This window comes from Neomonachus schauinslandi, chromosome 10 (genome assembly GCF_002201575.2).
Source record: "Neomonachus schauinslandi chromosome 10, ASM220157v2, whole genome shotgun sequence".
NCBI classification, from domain to species: domain Eukaryota; kingdom Metazoa; phylum Chordata; class Mammalia; order Carnivora; family Phocidae; genus Neomonachus; species Neomonachus schauinslandi.
In genome coordinates, this window is record NC_058412.1 from 21,013,224 (window position 1) to 21,029,130 (window position 15,907).

Sequence of the window (15,907 nt, forward strand, 5' to 3'; positions counted from 1 at the left end):
ACCAGGAGCTCACCCCTGCCTGTCATTGGGCCTGGTGGTCCTGAGGCAAGAGCCTGTCTGCTCAACTCTGTCCAGCTGAGTGCCTGTCTTCTGCTGGGCCGGGCAAGGGGTGCCGGGGGGCTGGTGGGGCAAGAGAAGGAATCACATAAGACTTTCAATCCCCCTTTCTGGACCTGGACGGAGCACTCATACACCGTGCCGTTCATGCCCTCTGCGATCCCATGAGGAGGGCTGAGAGTCTGCAGCCCTCACACTGCATGACGCTTATCTTCCGTCCAGAGCCTTCCCTGCTGGACGGGAACCTGCATGACGACGGTCACATGGACTACTCCCCATTATGCTCCCAGGGCCCTCACGGTGTCAGACCCATGGCAGGCTCTGAAGAGAGGCTTGGAGAGGGAGCCAGGGCTTAGAGCACATCCAAGTTTACCCAGCCAGGCTTCAGACCTGCTTCCTAAGTCCTTTCTTCCTTCCCCCCATGTCCCCAAGAGGCCCCATCCACGTCTGTGATTCTGTGAGGCAATCCTGCCTTGGAGCCCCTGGTGGCTTGACGCCTGAGGTTTCGCTCAACTCCCATTGGGCCCTGGAATCCTGGCGTTGGGCTCTCCTGGCGGAGGTCTGTCTCTGCCTGCCGGTCTCACCTCCAAGGTTCCCCAGTGCTGAGCGGGGCCCACACTCAGGGACCAGCATGAGACCATACCAGGACGAGAGCTCAGCTCAAGGGGAGGGAAAGGGGCCCTTTGACTCACCACAGGATCTCATTTCTGGTCAGGAAGGTCAGGGCCTACAACAAACCACAGAGAGGTGACCTGCCCACTCCATCCGGTCCTGCCCTGGCCCCCTGGGGAGGGGGGGGATTTCAGGGACCCGGGGAGGAGAAGCCCATGCTTTTATCCTACAGCTGGCAAAACAGAAGTACCCAGCCCTCGGGCCCCCAGTGGTGGTTGAGGGGCAAACCCAAGGCTCTGACAGCCTTGGGAAGGAGCATGTTGTTGCGGAGCTGGAGAGAGGATTGAAGTCAAGACTACAGCCCTGGGCTCTGGAGCCGGAGACAAACGGGGGAGGAGGCCTCGGAGGAGCCGTCTGCCTCACCTGGATGCAGGTTTGGCAAAGGCAACAGCTACCGCTCTCCGGTCTCAGGCAAGAGCCTCCCCGTTCATCCCACCTGCCTCCAGAAGCTTCCCCCACCTCTGCCCAGAACATCCTGCCTCATCTACCCACCTGGTATTCTTCCAAGCCCTCCCAGTGCATCTGGTGCCTCAAACACTGCCCCATGCCAACCCCACCCTTCTCTCCGCCTGCAGTAGAACCTCAGCCCCAAGGGCTCAGCAGGAGAGGTGACCAGGTGATCCAGTTGCTATGGTGGCCCACATTCCACCTTCTGCCCATTCTACTTGAGCCTCTGAGTGAGCAAAGGAGCAGATTCTTTTGGTTCCCAAGGCTAATAGACGTCCTCCCCCTACACACAAACAGCAACCAGAAAGGCAACCCAATAGCAGGGCTGAGAGTCATACTGTTGGCTCACGAGTCACTCTGGCTGGGTTCAAATCCCAGATCTGCCACACGCTGACATGTGACCTTGGGCAAGTTACTCAGCCTCTCTGGATCTTAATTGCCTCATCTGTAAAATGAAGGTGATAGTTGTGGGATTGCTGCGAGGATTATTTGAGTAATACAAGTAACAGTGTTGGCACATTGTAGGTGCTCGGTAATGTTAGTTAACTATTAGAACCACATCCCAAATACTGGGCCAGGTGTGGGGACACAGTGATGAATAAGCACAGACTCTGACCACAAGAAGTGACCAGAAGAGCACAGAAAAGGGCGTTCCACCCCATCGACCAGGGTCCCTGCAGGAACAGAGGGCACCCTCAAATCAGGATAACTTGAAGAAGGTCTAATAACCCACAATGGCAAGGTCAGGGTGTGGGGAAACCACACAGGAGAGCAGAATCTGGGCCAGTAACCACAGAGCTGCTACCAGTCCCGACCCAACACACATGGACTACATACCCCAGCATCACTCTCTCTTCTTCCTCTGCGCTCCTGGAAGGACGAGGAACAGGGTAGAGAGTGAATCTGGAAAGACAGAGAAGACCAGCACGAGCCATCAATTCTACAGGCCAGGAGGGTCCTCCCCAAACCATGTCCCCTGTCCCTGCCTCCAGGATGGTCTGCACGTCCACCCTCACACTGTCCTAGGTAAACATCCCCAGGGGCTTTCTGATAGAGTGAATTTATATCTCTGGAAATGCAACTGCTCATTTTTCTTCATCTGTCCTCCATGGAGACAGAGCCTGACGGAAGAAACCCAGGGGCCCTCAGTCCTTCATTCACTTGGGGACACAGGTGGGGTAGCTATAGTGTGCCAAGTACTTGGCTTGACCCTGGGGGAGCTGAGTGAATGGTTTCAGCCCTCAAGAAACAGAGACTCGCCACACACACACACACACACACCAGGGGAGATGGAGCAGATGTCAGCAGAGAGGTAATAGTACAGAATTATGGGTACTAACAAGTGGAAACACTGCTGGGCAGGAAGTCTTCGTGGAGGTGGTAGCATTTATGTGATCGTTACAATGTCACGGTTAAGAACATAGGCAGGCTGCCTCAACTTGGGCAAATCATGAAACTGTTCTAAGCCTCAGTTCCCTCATCTGTAAAATGGGAACAATAAGTCCCCACTTTATAGAATTATTGCAAGGATACAATTAAATAATAGCTATAGAAAACTCTTACTTAGCAAGACACCTGTCACATAATGAGTGTTCAGCAAAGGGTAAATAATATTATTACTTTTAAAAGTTGGGCCTGGGGGAAAAGAGGAGGATTTTTTTAGCAGGCAATGTCAGTAATTAAATCCCATCCTCTGGTAAGCCCTTTGAGCTCCTACTCTCATTGACTCGAGCAGCTTCTCTCTGCCGGGTGTGTGTGTGAGGTGGGCAGGGGATGGCTCCTTCACCCTCGGGAAGGCGGACACAGGTGCGGTCCCGCGATGCTGTGGAGTCACTCAGCTAGCCAGCCGGCAAGTGGGAGTCCGCAGCGCGAGGCGGGAGGCTAGCGAGCTGGAGGATCACCCCCTGAAAGGCTGCCTCTTTCTCAAGCCTGGCTCAGTCCCCCCGAGAGAGCAAGTTGCAAGCGTCAAGCGTGGCAGGGGCTGGTGTGTCCTTTAACACCTGGTTGACACTTGCTAAAAGGAGAAAAACAAACTAGAGAACAGCCCTGGGGCTCAGAGCTTTAGCTACTTATTCGACAACTGTGTATCGAGCTCAGCTGTGGGGATCATGAATAAGACAGGCCCTGCCTGCGTGGCACCAGACGCACAGAGGAAAAACACCATCGCCTAGATAGTGATGAGCACGGGAAGACATAAAGCAAGGATGCGGGGGGCAGGGGGGTGTTGGAGAGGCTCTCTGGGGAGGCACCCTCTGAGCAGAGTCCTGAGTGACAGGGAGAGGTGAGCCAGTCCAGAGCGGTTTTCCAGGCCTATGAGGCACGGCCTCTAGCTAGAATTAAAGAACATTTTGGTTTTTGTTCTATTTGTTTACATGGTACATTCCAGTTTGAAAATGATGCATTTTTGCCATTTATAACTGTGATATAAAGTTTCCTTTATAAATATATTTAATTAAAAGAAATAGGAGCCCATTTAAAGAAAAATATTAAATAAATAATCATATGGGTGGTAAAAGAACATGCCAGAAATCACAAAGGTCCTCTCTGTGTCTGTCTGTCTGTCTGTCTGTCTGTCTCTCTCTCTCTCACACACACACACACACACATAACCAACATTTGCAACCCTCCTCTCTCCTTTCCTTTTCACCCCCCAAGCCCTCCCTAAAACGCTGCACACCCTCAACCCCACGCAGGCTCTGCCATGTCTTCCTAGAGAGGCTTTTCACTGGTTCCCACAAATAACAATAGAAACAGTAATATCACCTTACATTTGCATATCCCTTTGTAATTCCAAAATGCTTTTCTATGTAGCATCTCATTTGCCCAAGAAATAAAAGCCTATGCTCTTAAAAAAAAAAAAAAAGGAAGAAAATTCCCCCAAACTGATCCTGCCTTCGGTACACTAATCAACCAGCATCCCCACCCCCCTCCAGCCTGTTGAATCTCAGACTCCTCTCCAACAGGAGTTTTGAAAGGGGTGTGATTGAACAGAGAGCAGGCCCAGGCCCACCCAGGCAGTTCTGTGTCCTTCCTCTCCAAGGTCTGCCCCTGCACGAACCCTCTGAACCCTCCAAGGGGAACGGAACGCATTCTTTGCAAAATTTCTGTCACCTTGCTGTGAACGATGCAGTCTATTAAAATGGCAACCCCTGGTCTGACCTTGATTTAGATGTCTCTTAAAATCCAAAAGGGGCTGAAAAGGAAACTGTATCCAGAATATATAAAGAACTCTTACAACTCAACAATAAAAAGACAAATAACCAACTTAAAAATGGGCAAAGGATCTGAATAGCTATTTCTCCAAAGAAGGTATACAAATGGCCAATGAATTCATGAAAAGATGCTCACCATCCTTAGCCATCAGGGAGATGCAAACGAAAACCACCGTGAGAGAACACGCTGCCCGCCCACTAGGATGGCTGAAATCAAAAGACATGAAGTGTTGGGCAGGATGTGGAGAAACTGGAACCCTCATACACTGCTGGTGGGAATGTTAAATGGTAATGGGACAGCCACTGTGGGAAAGAGTTTGACATCCTCAAACTTTGAAGCAGAGTTACCATGTGACCCAGCGATTCCACTCCGGACTATGTACCCAAGAGAAATAAAAACATTCGTCCCCATAAAAACTTGTACATGAACATTCATAGTCGCTTTCTTCATAACAGCCAAAAAGTGGAGACAGCCCAAATGTTCATCAACTGGCGAATGTATGGATAAAATGAGGCGCATCCGTACAATGGAGCATTAACTGGCAATGAAAATAAATGAAGTATTGATAGTACAACATGGATGAAGCTTAACAACATTCTACTAAACGAGGGAAGCTAGTCACCAGAGCCACCTATTGTATGATTCCATTTACATGAAGTGTCCAGAAGAGACAAATCCATAGATGCAGAAAGTAGATTAGTGATTTCCAGGAGCCGGCGGAGGGGAAACTGGGGGTGGGAGGCAGTTTACTGCTAATGAGTTTGGAGTTTCTTTTTGGGGTGATGACAATATTCTAAAATTGGGTAGTGGTGATGTTTGTACAATTCTGTGAATATAGTAAGAAATACTGAGTTGTTCACTTTTAAGACTGAACTGTAGGGCATGTCAATTATATCTTAATAAAGCAGTTATTAAAAACAATTTCAAGGAGTGTTTATGTCCTAACCTAGTGACCGGCGCATGGCAGGCCCACCGTAAATATTATTTGAGGAGCATGTAAATGAGATTATATTTTGAAATAGTTTCAGATCTGTTTCCTCAGCCTGTGAGTCTTATAGCCCAGGGGGTCCCACCCACTATGGTTCCTCAGTGCTGGGGCAAGGGTAGATCGTGTTGGAGCAAGTCACTGCCCATCTTTGAACATCAACGAGATTTTTGTTTGAGTTCCCGGCAACCAAGTGGACTGGAAAGCCATCCTTTGTCTGGAGAAAGGATTTTCTAAATTCCTTTGTTGTGGCAAGAGGCATGTCAAGGGGGTGTAGATCCTGGACTCTGTAGAGGCATTCTCAGCAGGCAGAGGAAAAGGATGGAAAGTTTGCCCTTGCAGTCTTGGAAACAAAGAGGATGAAGATAGCGAGGAAGTTAGACCATCATGAGCTCACTACCCTAGGGTGAGGGTGCAGGGGTGCTTAGAAATGTCCCTGGAAGCTGAGAGTCTCAGGCACTTGAGTCATCCTTCCCTGAGCTCATTGATCGTGATGGGGGGGGGGTGGCGGGGACCTGACACCTCTAGAAGTCTGCCTAATACTCAGCCCGTATACAGCGCAGAACAAAGCTGGCCAGGGAGGCATGACCAAGGCAGGACTCCTGGCCTCCCTGGCCATGCAGGGGACCCAGAAATTCTCACATGCCCCAGGGAGAGGACTGGAGAGGTGGAGAGCTCAGGCAAAGGCCTGGCCAGGATGAAGAGCCCACTAAGGCACTTTTCCAGGGACAAATGGGATGCCAAAACTCCCACAGTACACATCAACACATTACCCGGAAGGCCAGGTCATGCCTTGTGGGACTCCAGCAAAAATGCATAGAACACACATGGATCCAAGGACGTCTCCTCATGGCCAGGGGAGCCCTCTCATGCACCCAGATACTGACATGGGGGAGAGAAGTGGGTACAAAACCTGAAATTTTGAATATTTGCATAGAGGGGACTGGCTCCTCCAAAGAGGAGTTCTTTAGTTTTCTATTTACATTGCCCTGGGAGGAGTAGGATTGTGATGGGGGGGCATGGCTAGAAACTGAGAGTGAATCTTTGAATAGATGGAAGATTTAAATGGGAAAGACATCATTCAACTTGGAAGACACTGAAATATTATTTAGGGGGTGGAAGCTTGAGAGGATCCAAGCAGTTCGAGAGAATAAACTCTCTTTCCTTTGCACACACCCAAGGAAAGATTCCACGACTAGGCCAGGAGAGAACCAAAGTAGGGAGAAGCTGGAGGGACCAGGGAAGCCAGGGAGAGAGCCCCGGCCTAGGGAGGGCTGATCCAGCGGGCCCTAGTGACCATCACCCGAGGAACGAGGCTGGAGTCTGCACAGACAGTGGTGGGGAAGAGGAGGGGGCCCGTCACGCCCCACCCCACCCACAGCCCTCAGGCAGGATGGATGCTCTCCATAGCACACATCACCTTCCCCAGGGTTGGGCCAGTCCTACCCAGACCCAACTCCAGGGCACTTTACTGCCTCTGGGTCTGCCTTCTGGGGTGAAGGTGGAAGTGAGTGTCTGTTTGGAGGAGACTGAACCTCCTGACTGATGAGTACGGATCCCCAGGCAGTGGTAGTAAGCTGGTAGATAGATACACCAAAGGGCAACACAAGTCGGATCACCTGGAATTAGTGCAGACTTCACGGGTTAAAGGCACCATCAGCCACAAGACTCCCCTCACTTCAGACGCCAGCCATAAGTTCTGGGGTTCCCAGGCCTCCTGTACTTCTGACCAAACAGCCACTATCCCCTCAAATTTGATAATTCACTAGAACGAACGACTCACAGAACTCAGGGAAGCACTGTCCTGATGACCACAGTTTTATTTAAAGGGCACAAATCAGGACCAGCCAAATGAAGAGACACTTCTTAGTGTGAGTCTGAAAGAGTCTCACATTTGAAGCTTCTGTGTTCTTAGGATGCACCACCCTCCTGGATGTGTCACACAAACTGGGAAGAGCTCACCTGAGCCTTCCATCCCCTAAATAATATTTCAGTGTCTTCCAAGAGTTTTTCTTGGGCTTTCATGATGTAAACATTATTGATGGAATCATTGGTCATGTGATTCCACTTAATCTCCAGCCCCTCTACCCTTCCCAGAGGACAAGGTGACATCACCTGTCTCAAAACCCCAACCCTCTTCCAGCCTGGCCTGCCCCTGTCCTGAGTCATCTGATTAGCATGAACTCAGTCATGGAGCACCCACCATGAATAACTAAGACATGCCTATCACTTGGGAAATTCCCCCAATTTAGAGGTTACCTCCCATGAGCCAGGGACATAAGTCACCCAAATTCTTTCTTATACAGCACTAGGAAATCTGGGGTTGGGGATAGGGTACAGTTAGAGAAATGAAAATCCTTTCCTCTCCCCGAGGAGGGTGAAATTTATTTGGGGGTTAAAAAGATTCACCCAGAGGAAGAATGTGGACAGATAATATCTTGAAGCTTAAATACTCATGTTCTTTTCCACCTTCTCATAAAAGACGCTTTTTTTTTTCCTTTCGTCTCCCATTCACATTGCCTGGGGACAAAGTAGAATTGTCATAGCAGAGGGAAAAGGCTAGAAGCAGCCACTGTTAACAAATCAGACTTTTGGCGAATCCAAAGGAAAGGCTGAGGGAAGCTGTGTCCAGAGTTTATAACAGAAGGACAGAGAAGAAGCATCGTGGCACCGGAGGGGCGGAGCGAGGATCTCCCGACTAGGAGCACTGCCACTGCCAGGCCTGGGGAGCCCCGAGCTTGCAGGCAGACCCTCTTTTAGACTTTGGGGGAGCACCACTCATGACCAGGGGAGGAGCGGTGTGAGTGCGCCACTTTCTTACCACGGGGTAGGGCGCGCCATTGTAGACCCAGCCTAGCGCGCACTCGTTTGCCAAAGGTCTGCTAAGCCTCGTCTGAATTGCCCAGGTGGTCAGACACCCCCCATCCCCACTTTCAATGGCTCTGGACACCAAGAACTCCCTAGAAAAGAGGGTGGGGGGCTCGACACGCAGAGGGGAGAGGACTGGTGGCCGTGGGGGAGGAGAGCCCCAGCACCACGTTGCAAGGACATGGATGGATGGTGATGCTTCTGCCTCTCTGCGACTTGTGTCAAATGTCCCGGTGCCCCAGGTCCCACCTTGACGTCGGGTGCTATTGCGGGCACAGGCATCCCTGAGCTTGGCCTGTCTCCAACCATTGCCTCAAGGATGCTTGCCCTTTCTGCCCCAGAACGTCTCTACCAAGAAGCCTCCTCAGTCTGGGTGAGCACAGCCCCGAAGTTCAGGTGACACTCCTGAGGGTGAAAGCCCACCAGCGGGGGTGGGGGCTGGTGGAGAAAGGCTGCCAGGCCTGACTTCTGGCTGACAGCTCTGAGAGGGGTTCTCTGGCTTCTCAGCAAGTCCCGGTGAGGTCGTGGCCCTTCGAGACAGGGGATCTGGACACACTCGCCTAGCCGGGCTTTTCCTCTCCCCAGTCCCTCACTCCTACTTCCTGGGGCCGGCTCACACATAAACCACCTACACAAACGTCCTGGTTTCTGTCCTGCTTCCAGCTTCCTTGTGACCCCTCCCTGGGGCCCCCAAGGTATTGTCCGGAGCCTGGGGAGGGGGGAGGAGGGTGCGACTGATTGGAGTCGTTCTGAATTTTAGGTTCTAAATTTCCATAGGCAAACCTTAAAGATTGTCTCTTTGGATTCCTTCATTTTATAGACGAGCAGGCTCAGGGCTGGAGAGGAAACCTGTCTTCGATCCGTGGGGAGAGGATGGGTCTAGAAACCTGCTCCTCCCTGCCTGATCTCCTCCCCGACAACAGGCCTCTAAGAGCTGCTTGCTGGAGGTCACTGAATTGATTCAATGAGATCCTATCTGTGAAAATGCCTTGTAAACTGTGAAGCATTATATGAATGCTATTTGTCATGATTTGTGCCAGGCCTGGGACTGGAACCCAGATCTGCTGGCTCCCCAGCCAGGGTGCTAAGTCCGACAATAAGAAGACTGCATTAGACTGTTTAGAATTCCTCATTTTTATGATCACACTCTCAGAATCTTGCTAGCTAGAAACCCCATATCCCAACCGCCCTCCCTCCGCTACGCACTCCCCGGATTGCTTTCCGCGGGGGGAGGTGGGGGTAGGGGGTGGCCGGTTGTCTTGTCCTCGCTGGTCTTTTACTCACTTATTCAAAACATTACTGACGAATCTGCTAAGATGCTCCAGGCACCTTGCTCGTGCTGGGGATAGAGTGGTGACCAAGACAAAGAGCCCCTGACCTCAAGGAGTTAGAGCCCAGTAGGGGAGAAACCTCAACAATCCCCTGATTCACAGTTTATTCTGATGTGCTGAGTTCTATGATACAGTGACAGCGACCTCATGGGGCACCTAACCAACTGGGGGGGGGGGGGGTCAGGGAAGCTCCTACGAGGAGGGGACATTGAGCTGAGACCTGACGGATGAACAGGAGAGAAGCAGACAGGAAAGGAGAAGCTGTTTTCAGGCAGAAGAAGGGCCTGTGTGCAGCCCTCCACCTCCCACCCCAGGGCAAGAGGAAGTCAAGGCAAGGCGCTCCAGAACCGAGAAGGCCCTCAGGATGGAATGTGCCAAGGGCTGCTGAGCCTGGGAGGGGGTTTAGGGTAGAACCGCAGGGTGGTGGCTCCTTGAGGGTTTATCTTCAAAGGCAGTCTTAAAAGCAGCGGGACATCATTGAACGATGCTATGCAGAGAAATGACATAATCAGATTTTTGTTTTCAAGAGATCACTCTGCTATCTGGTGGCTGGTGAACATGCTGGAAGGAGACCAGCATGGCTTTGGGGAGGAATGTGAGGAGACTACAGAATACCCGAGGGGAGGGGAACGGTCCTGGGACAGGGCTCTGGTGGCAGGGAGAGGACTAGATGATGTCATGTGACATTTTAAGGCAGAATCAGCAATGTGGGCGACTGGAGGTGGGAGGGGACGGAGTGGCAATTTGTCAATGTGACCTTCTGGTCTCAGACTTAAGCAGCAGGTAGATGGAGGGAGCCTGGTGCAGGGACAGATTTAGGGGGAAGAACAAAGTTTTGGACGTGTTGAGTTTCTGTGGAACAGCCACGTGGCAATGACAAATGGCAGATACGTGGAGCTGAGAGCCCAGAACAGAGCTCTGGGCTGGAGACAGCCTCTGAAAATGTCCAATGGCAGATACGTGGGGCTGAGAGCTCAGAACAGAGCTCTGGGCTGGAGACAGCCTCTGAAAATGTCCAGGTGTAGGTGATAATTAAAGCCATGGCTGAGATCAGCCAGGGATCACAGTGGTGGTGGAGACAAGGTCCCTGCCCTCAGGGAGCTTACGTTTCTAAGGGGATAGAAGAATCCACTTCCTGTAATGTCAGAGTAGCCCATCAAAGGCCAGTCCTCCCACTAGGAATGATCTGGACAAAATCCAAAAACCACATGTCTGCAGGTAGCCAGACTTGTGAGGTCGGGACCCCAGAGAGAAGGGGAGTTAATGGAGGTGACACTCGGTGCTACCCTTCCCCTCCCAGCATCACTGGTTTGTGAATGGCATGGACCCGAAAGGCTCAGAACGAAGCAAAAAGTGGTAGATAAGAACCCGAGAACTCCTACAGAGGTTTCGGCAGGCTCGTGGGTGGGGAGACAAATTTGGAGTTCGAAATGCCCAGGCAAGCAAGACCTGTGAGGGCCAAGGCATCTGGGCGAAGAGAAGCAGCTTAGATTAGTTCAAAATGCCAGCCCCCCCACCCCCACCCAAGGCATTTGTAGATTCATAAGGAGCGGGGCCCAGGTAGTGAAGGGCCCAGCCCAAAGCACCGGCTGAGACACTGGGAAGCTGAGCAGAGTTCTTGGCAGTCAGATGGGGCAGGGGAAACAAACTGGGAATCAGAGCCCCACTGAAGAGGAAGGGCCCCAGAAAAAGGGCCTTCCAGGGGGAACCCCGAGGGTGAGGCCCCAGGAGAAAAGGCAAGCGGGGAACAGGGCAGCCTTCACAAGTCCGACAGGCAGCCTCAATTCAGCTCAACCTGGACTGGGCTAGAATGGCCTTCCGATGCTCGCACTGCCTTCCGGAAAGCCAAAATAAATCCTGTGATGAAAAATAACATCAGGCAGAGCCAAAAAAAAAAGTATCTCCATACTAGAAACAGACCCATAGGTGAGCCAGGTATCGGAGTGATCTGATTCAGACTTTCCAACAGCTGGGATTAATATGGTCAAGAAAGTGACAAGATAGAGGATTTCTTCAGAGAACTGGAATCTCTATGCAAAAACATCACATGGGAATTATAGTGGAATGGATAGAATTTGGAAACTGACATCCTTGAAGAAGGGCTGACGTTTTCCATCAGCCAGGAGGAAGGGCATCGCAGGGCAGGTGCGCGCACCTGAGGCCCCACTGGGGGCCGCCTGCAAGGGGACAGAGAACAGGGTGGGGCTGGCGAGGCCCGTGTGCTGGCGAGGAAATTCAGGGAAGGCCAGTTGGAACCACGTTATGTTGGAATTTGAATGCTGGATAAAGAAATCTGATTTCTGTTCTGCAGAATGAACAGTGGTAGTTATGTTTGTGTCTCTGTTTGGGTTCAGTTTGTCTCAGGGTCAATTTGGAAAAAGTAAAAAATGACATCGTTTACATTTTACAAAAATTACTCTTCACTTCAAATGTCAGGAAAATACAATATCTGCACCCATACTTAGAGCATTTTTAATTTCTCCTCCATCCTGAAAGAGTCTTATCTTTGGGGCTATTTTTATAAAACTACATAATAAGCCTATATTACCATTTCTGACTGTAACATTGAACTTTTTAAACAAATTTTGGTATTGAGCAAGACTTTTTTTCAGCTGGTTTATTTTGTCCTTCCTTCACTGACCTTGTAAACTACTTAAATTGCGAAATGTGGTTTGTCTCAGAGTGCCTCTTAACATTGTATTCTTTAAAATAGAGACTTTTCCATTGCATGGGAAACCAGCAGCAGCATCTTTAACACACGCGCACACAAGGCAGGGCTCCTCATTCCACTTACTTAGAGACATATGGTTTTCATCAGCACTTCTCTCTTCTTGGCAGAAGCCATGCTAAGGATTTGAATTTTATTTAGCAAATAGCCCACCCCTCTCACGCCAAGCCCCTCTTTGCTGTTCTCTCTCTTCTTCCGTCCCCGTCGTCCCTCCCTCCTTCTCCGTTCCCAAAGAGTGCCCCCTATCTCCTGCCAGGCAAACCCAGTTGATGGAGTGGCCCCGCCTTCTAGACCCAGCCAATAGAGCCCTGTCTCAGGAAAACAGCCCAAAGGCCTCTGGGAGTTGAAGCCGACCAAGCTGAGTGTGAACCGTCTCTTGGAAGAGATGGTTCCTGAAATTAGATCGGCTGACCAGCTGGGAGCCATTCCTCGTTGCCACAGACAATGTGCAGCTAATGAAGATGGTTCAGGGATTGGAGACCACTGAGATTTGGGGTGTCCTGCCCTCCTGCTGATCTGGGGGGAACCCAAGTGCCACCCCCTTGCCACAGGCTCCCCTCCTTCTGTTCCCACCGGTTCTTATCCTTCCTGGCGCCACTGAGGGAGGCAGGAGGGTCCTACCTCAGTCACCATGTCAGCTAGCAGCAAAGTTTGGTGATCCCTCAATCCCCCTGACCATCCTTCCTCTGGAGGCTGGCTGAGCCCCCCTGACGTCTAAATGGCCAGAAAGGAGTCCCTGAGTGCTAGTGAGCCAGGCCCTAAACAAAGTGTGAGAGACCCAGGCTTCGGCATCCTCACCACCACCATATTTACTGCTACAATGGACCATTTCTGCCTCCAACCTACCCTGAACCCATGCATGCACTCCTCTCCACCTCCACCACTTCACCCTGGTCTCCTCTCTCCCCTGGACCACTGCACTAGCCTCCCAGGGCATCCCCTTGATTCCACTCGGGCCCCCCCTTAGTCCATTCTCTGCACAGAGGCAGAGAGGCTTTTATTTTTTTATTTTTTAAAGATTTTATTTATTTATTTGGCAGAGAGAGACACAGCGAGAGAAGGAACACAAGCCGAGGGAGTGGGAGAGGGAGAAGCAGGCTTCTCGCGGAGCAGGGAGCCCGATGTGGGGGCTCGATCCTAGGGCCCCGGGATCATGACCTGAGCCGAAGGCAGACGCTTAACGACTGAGCCACCCAGGCGCCCTGGCAGAGAGGCTTTTAAAAACAGAACATGTCAGGCCCCCATCGAAAACCTCCTCAATGGCCCTCTGTTGCACGTAGAGTAAAATACCAACTCCTCACCATGGCCTAAGAGACACTGCCCGTCTCTCCAGCCTCACCCTGAGTGACTTCCCCCCCCACCCCCCGCCACCCGCCACGACCCCGCAACTGCCCTGGCTTCCCTTCAGTCCCTCAGAGCTCCAGCATCCTCAGCCTCCAAGGTCAGGAGCCAGTCCAGCCTCAACCCCTGCCTGCAGCTCAGGGCCGCACAGCCGCGGCCCGCACAGATGAGTCTGGTGGCGAGCAGTCATGAGCTCTGGCCTGGAGGTAAGACGGTCCCCTCTTAGGACTGGGCTCTAGGCCTCTGGACCTCATCTAGTCCAACCTCTCCTTTTCCAGCTGAGGAGACAGAGGCCCAAGCAGGGGCAGGCATGTCCAGCAGCTGAAATGAGCTTATGGAAGAACCAGCCCAGAAGCCTTGTGTCTTCACTCTCAGGACCGAGGCCTGAGGCTCCTTTGGCCACCCCAGGCCACCGGGTCACAGACCACTGACGGCAAGACAGGAGCAGGGAGGAGCCGGGGCTATAGTTTGTGCAACATTTGGGAGACCAAATTCCAGTCTGACGGCTTCCCTCCAGGACCCGGGTGCAATGGAGCTCTGATTTAGACAGATGAACATTTCTTTTTTTTTTTTTTTAAAGATTTTATTTATTTATTTGACAGAGAGAATGAGAGACAGAGAGCATGAGAGGGAGGAAGGTCAGAGGGAGAAGCAGACTCCCTGCCGAGCAGGGAGCCCGATGCGGGACTCGATCCAGGGACTCCAGGATCATGACCTGAGCCGAAGGCAGTCGCTTAACCAACTGAGCCACCCAGGCGCCCCAGATGAACATTTCTTGATGCTTCCCATAGGCTGGACGCTCCAGCAAATGCTGGGGACTTGCCAGGGCTTACCATTCTTTGACCATGTAGGGCTCTAGGGGCCCTGGGTTTGAATCACACACTAGGAGACCCTCAGCCTCCTAGAAACAGAGTGGTCCCAGGCAAGCCTCGGGGCTCCTGAGATCTGGCTGGTGGAGGGGCAGGAGGGCCTTCCTATGGTTCAGGGCACCCCGGGGGCAGCAAGAACTGGGAAATAAGGGTTTGGGCTGTTTCCAGAAGGCTCCTGGATTGGGGAGGTAGGTTGGGGCTAGGGAGGTACTAACAAGGGAGGGGTGGTGCCTGAGGGGGGAAGACATATCGGACCAGGCATGAAGAGCCGACAGGAACATCTCTGAGCTATAGTCAAGCTCAAGCAGCAAGAAAGACAGCACTGCAATTTAAACAACCAATGAAACTGTTCTGGCCACTTCTGCCTTCCAAGGGGGTAGCGTATTTTCATATCAAGGGATGATGGATCTTCACACGCCTGTGGAGACTGGTAGGGGAAGGAGTTAAGATGAACAATTGGATTGTGTTAAAGGAAAAAGTAATTTCAAAGCTTGTCCTTAATGTTTTCTGGGCAGGCAGAGACTGGCCCAGAGGCAGTCCGGGGCGGTGGGTGGGGAAGAGCTGCTCCAGAGGGAGCTGTGTGAAGGGAGGGAGGGAAGGAGGAAGGAAAGGGGGAGAGAGAGCCCTGGAAACAGGTGGAGGCTGGGCCTCAAGGAGAGGAGATGGGGGGCTGGGGGGGTCGGTAGGATGTGGCCAAGAGGTTATCTGATATTTAACTTCAAGGTGTTTGCTGTGCTAAGAGACAGTGCAGCTCTACCAGTTACATGTAGGGGATGTGTGTTACATATGCCCCCATGCTAGAGCTACTGTTGGGAAATCAAGGAAAAGGCTCTGTATTTTGCATTTGTCTTGACACAAGTCAGAGAGAAGAAAACAGCCTTGGAAAGGAGGGGGCAGTGGGGAAGAGGAGGGAGAGAAAGGAAGAGAGGAGGGAGGAAAGAAGGGGAAAAGGAAGGGAATTCAATAGAAACAGTCAAGGGGAATTAGGAACAAATCCCCAGAAGTACTGCAAAAAACCTTGGGTTTCCTTCTATGGTGTGTTGAGAGTTTGATCCATTTTCTCTTGGATATTAAAAGGCAAAGTGACGCCATATGGCCAAAGACTTGGGAACACCCAAAATAGTAGACATTGGGATTTTAATCTTGTGTGTAACTTACTAAGTGATCGGGAAGAAGAAAGCAGGACACAGTGAGGTTCAGAGCAGTTTACAAGGGGCACTTGAAGGGATTCATCACCTGGGAGTCTAAGCCCAGGACTGTTCTGTTGAAGGCAGGTCCTCAGCTCACTTTAACAGGGGGATTATAGACCCTTGTAGGATCAGGAAGGAAGTGGCTCATTATTCCCTTCTACACACACACACACACACACACACACACACACACACACACACACACA

The 15,907-nt window shown here is 51.5% G+C and overlaps 1 protein-coding gene across 1 annotated transcript in view; it reads right to left on the reverse strand.

Moving 5' to 3' along the window:
* CIB4 (calcium and integrin binding family member 4) overlaps window positions 1-1,275 on the reverse strand; it is a 47,324-nt gene extending 46,049 nt beyond the window's left edge. The window contains exons 1-2 of the mRNA XM_021697700.1: window positions 1,222-1,275; window positions 750-784 (exon numbers count right to left, since the gene is read on the reverse strand). Coding sequence (XP_021553375.1) covers window positions 750-784; window positions 1,222-1,275 — 89 coding nt within the window. The remainder of the gene's footprint in view (window positions 1-749; window positions 785-1,221) is intronic.
* Window positions 1,276-15,907: the final 14,632 nt, after the last annotated feature.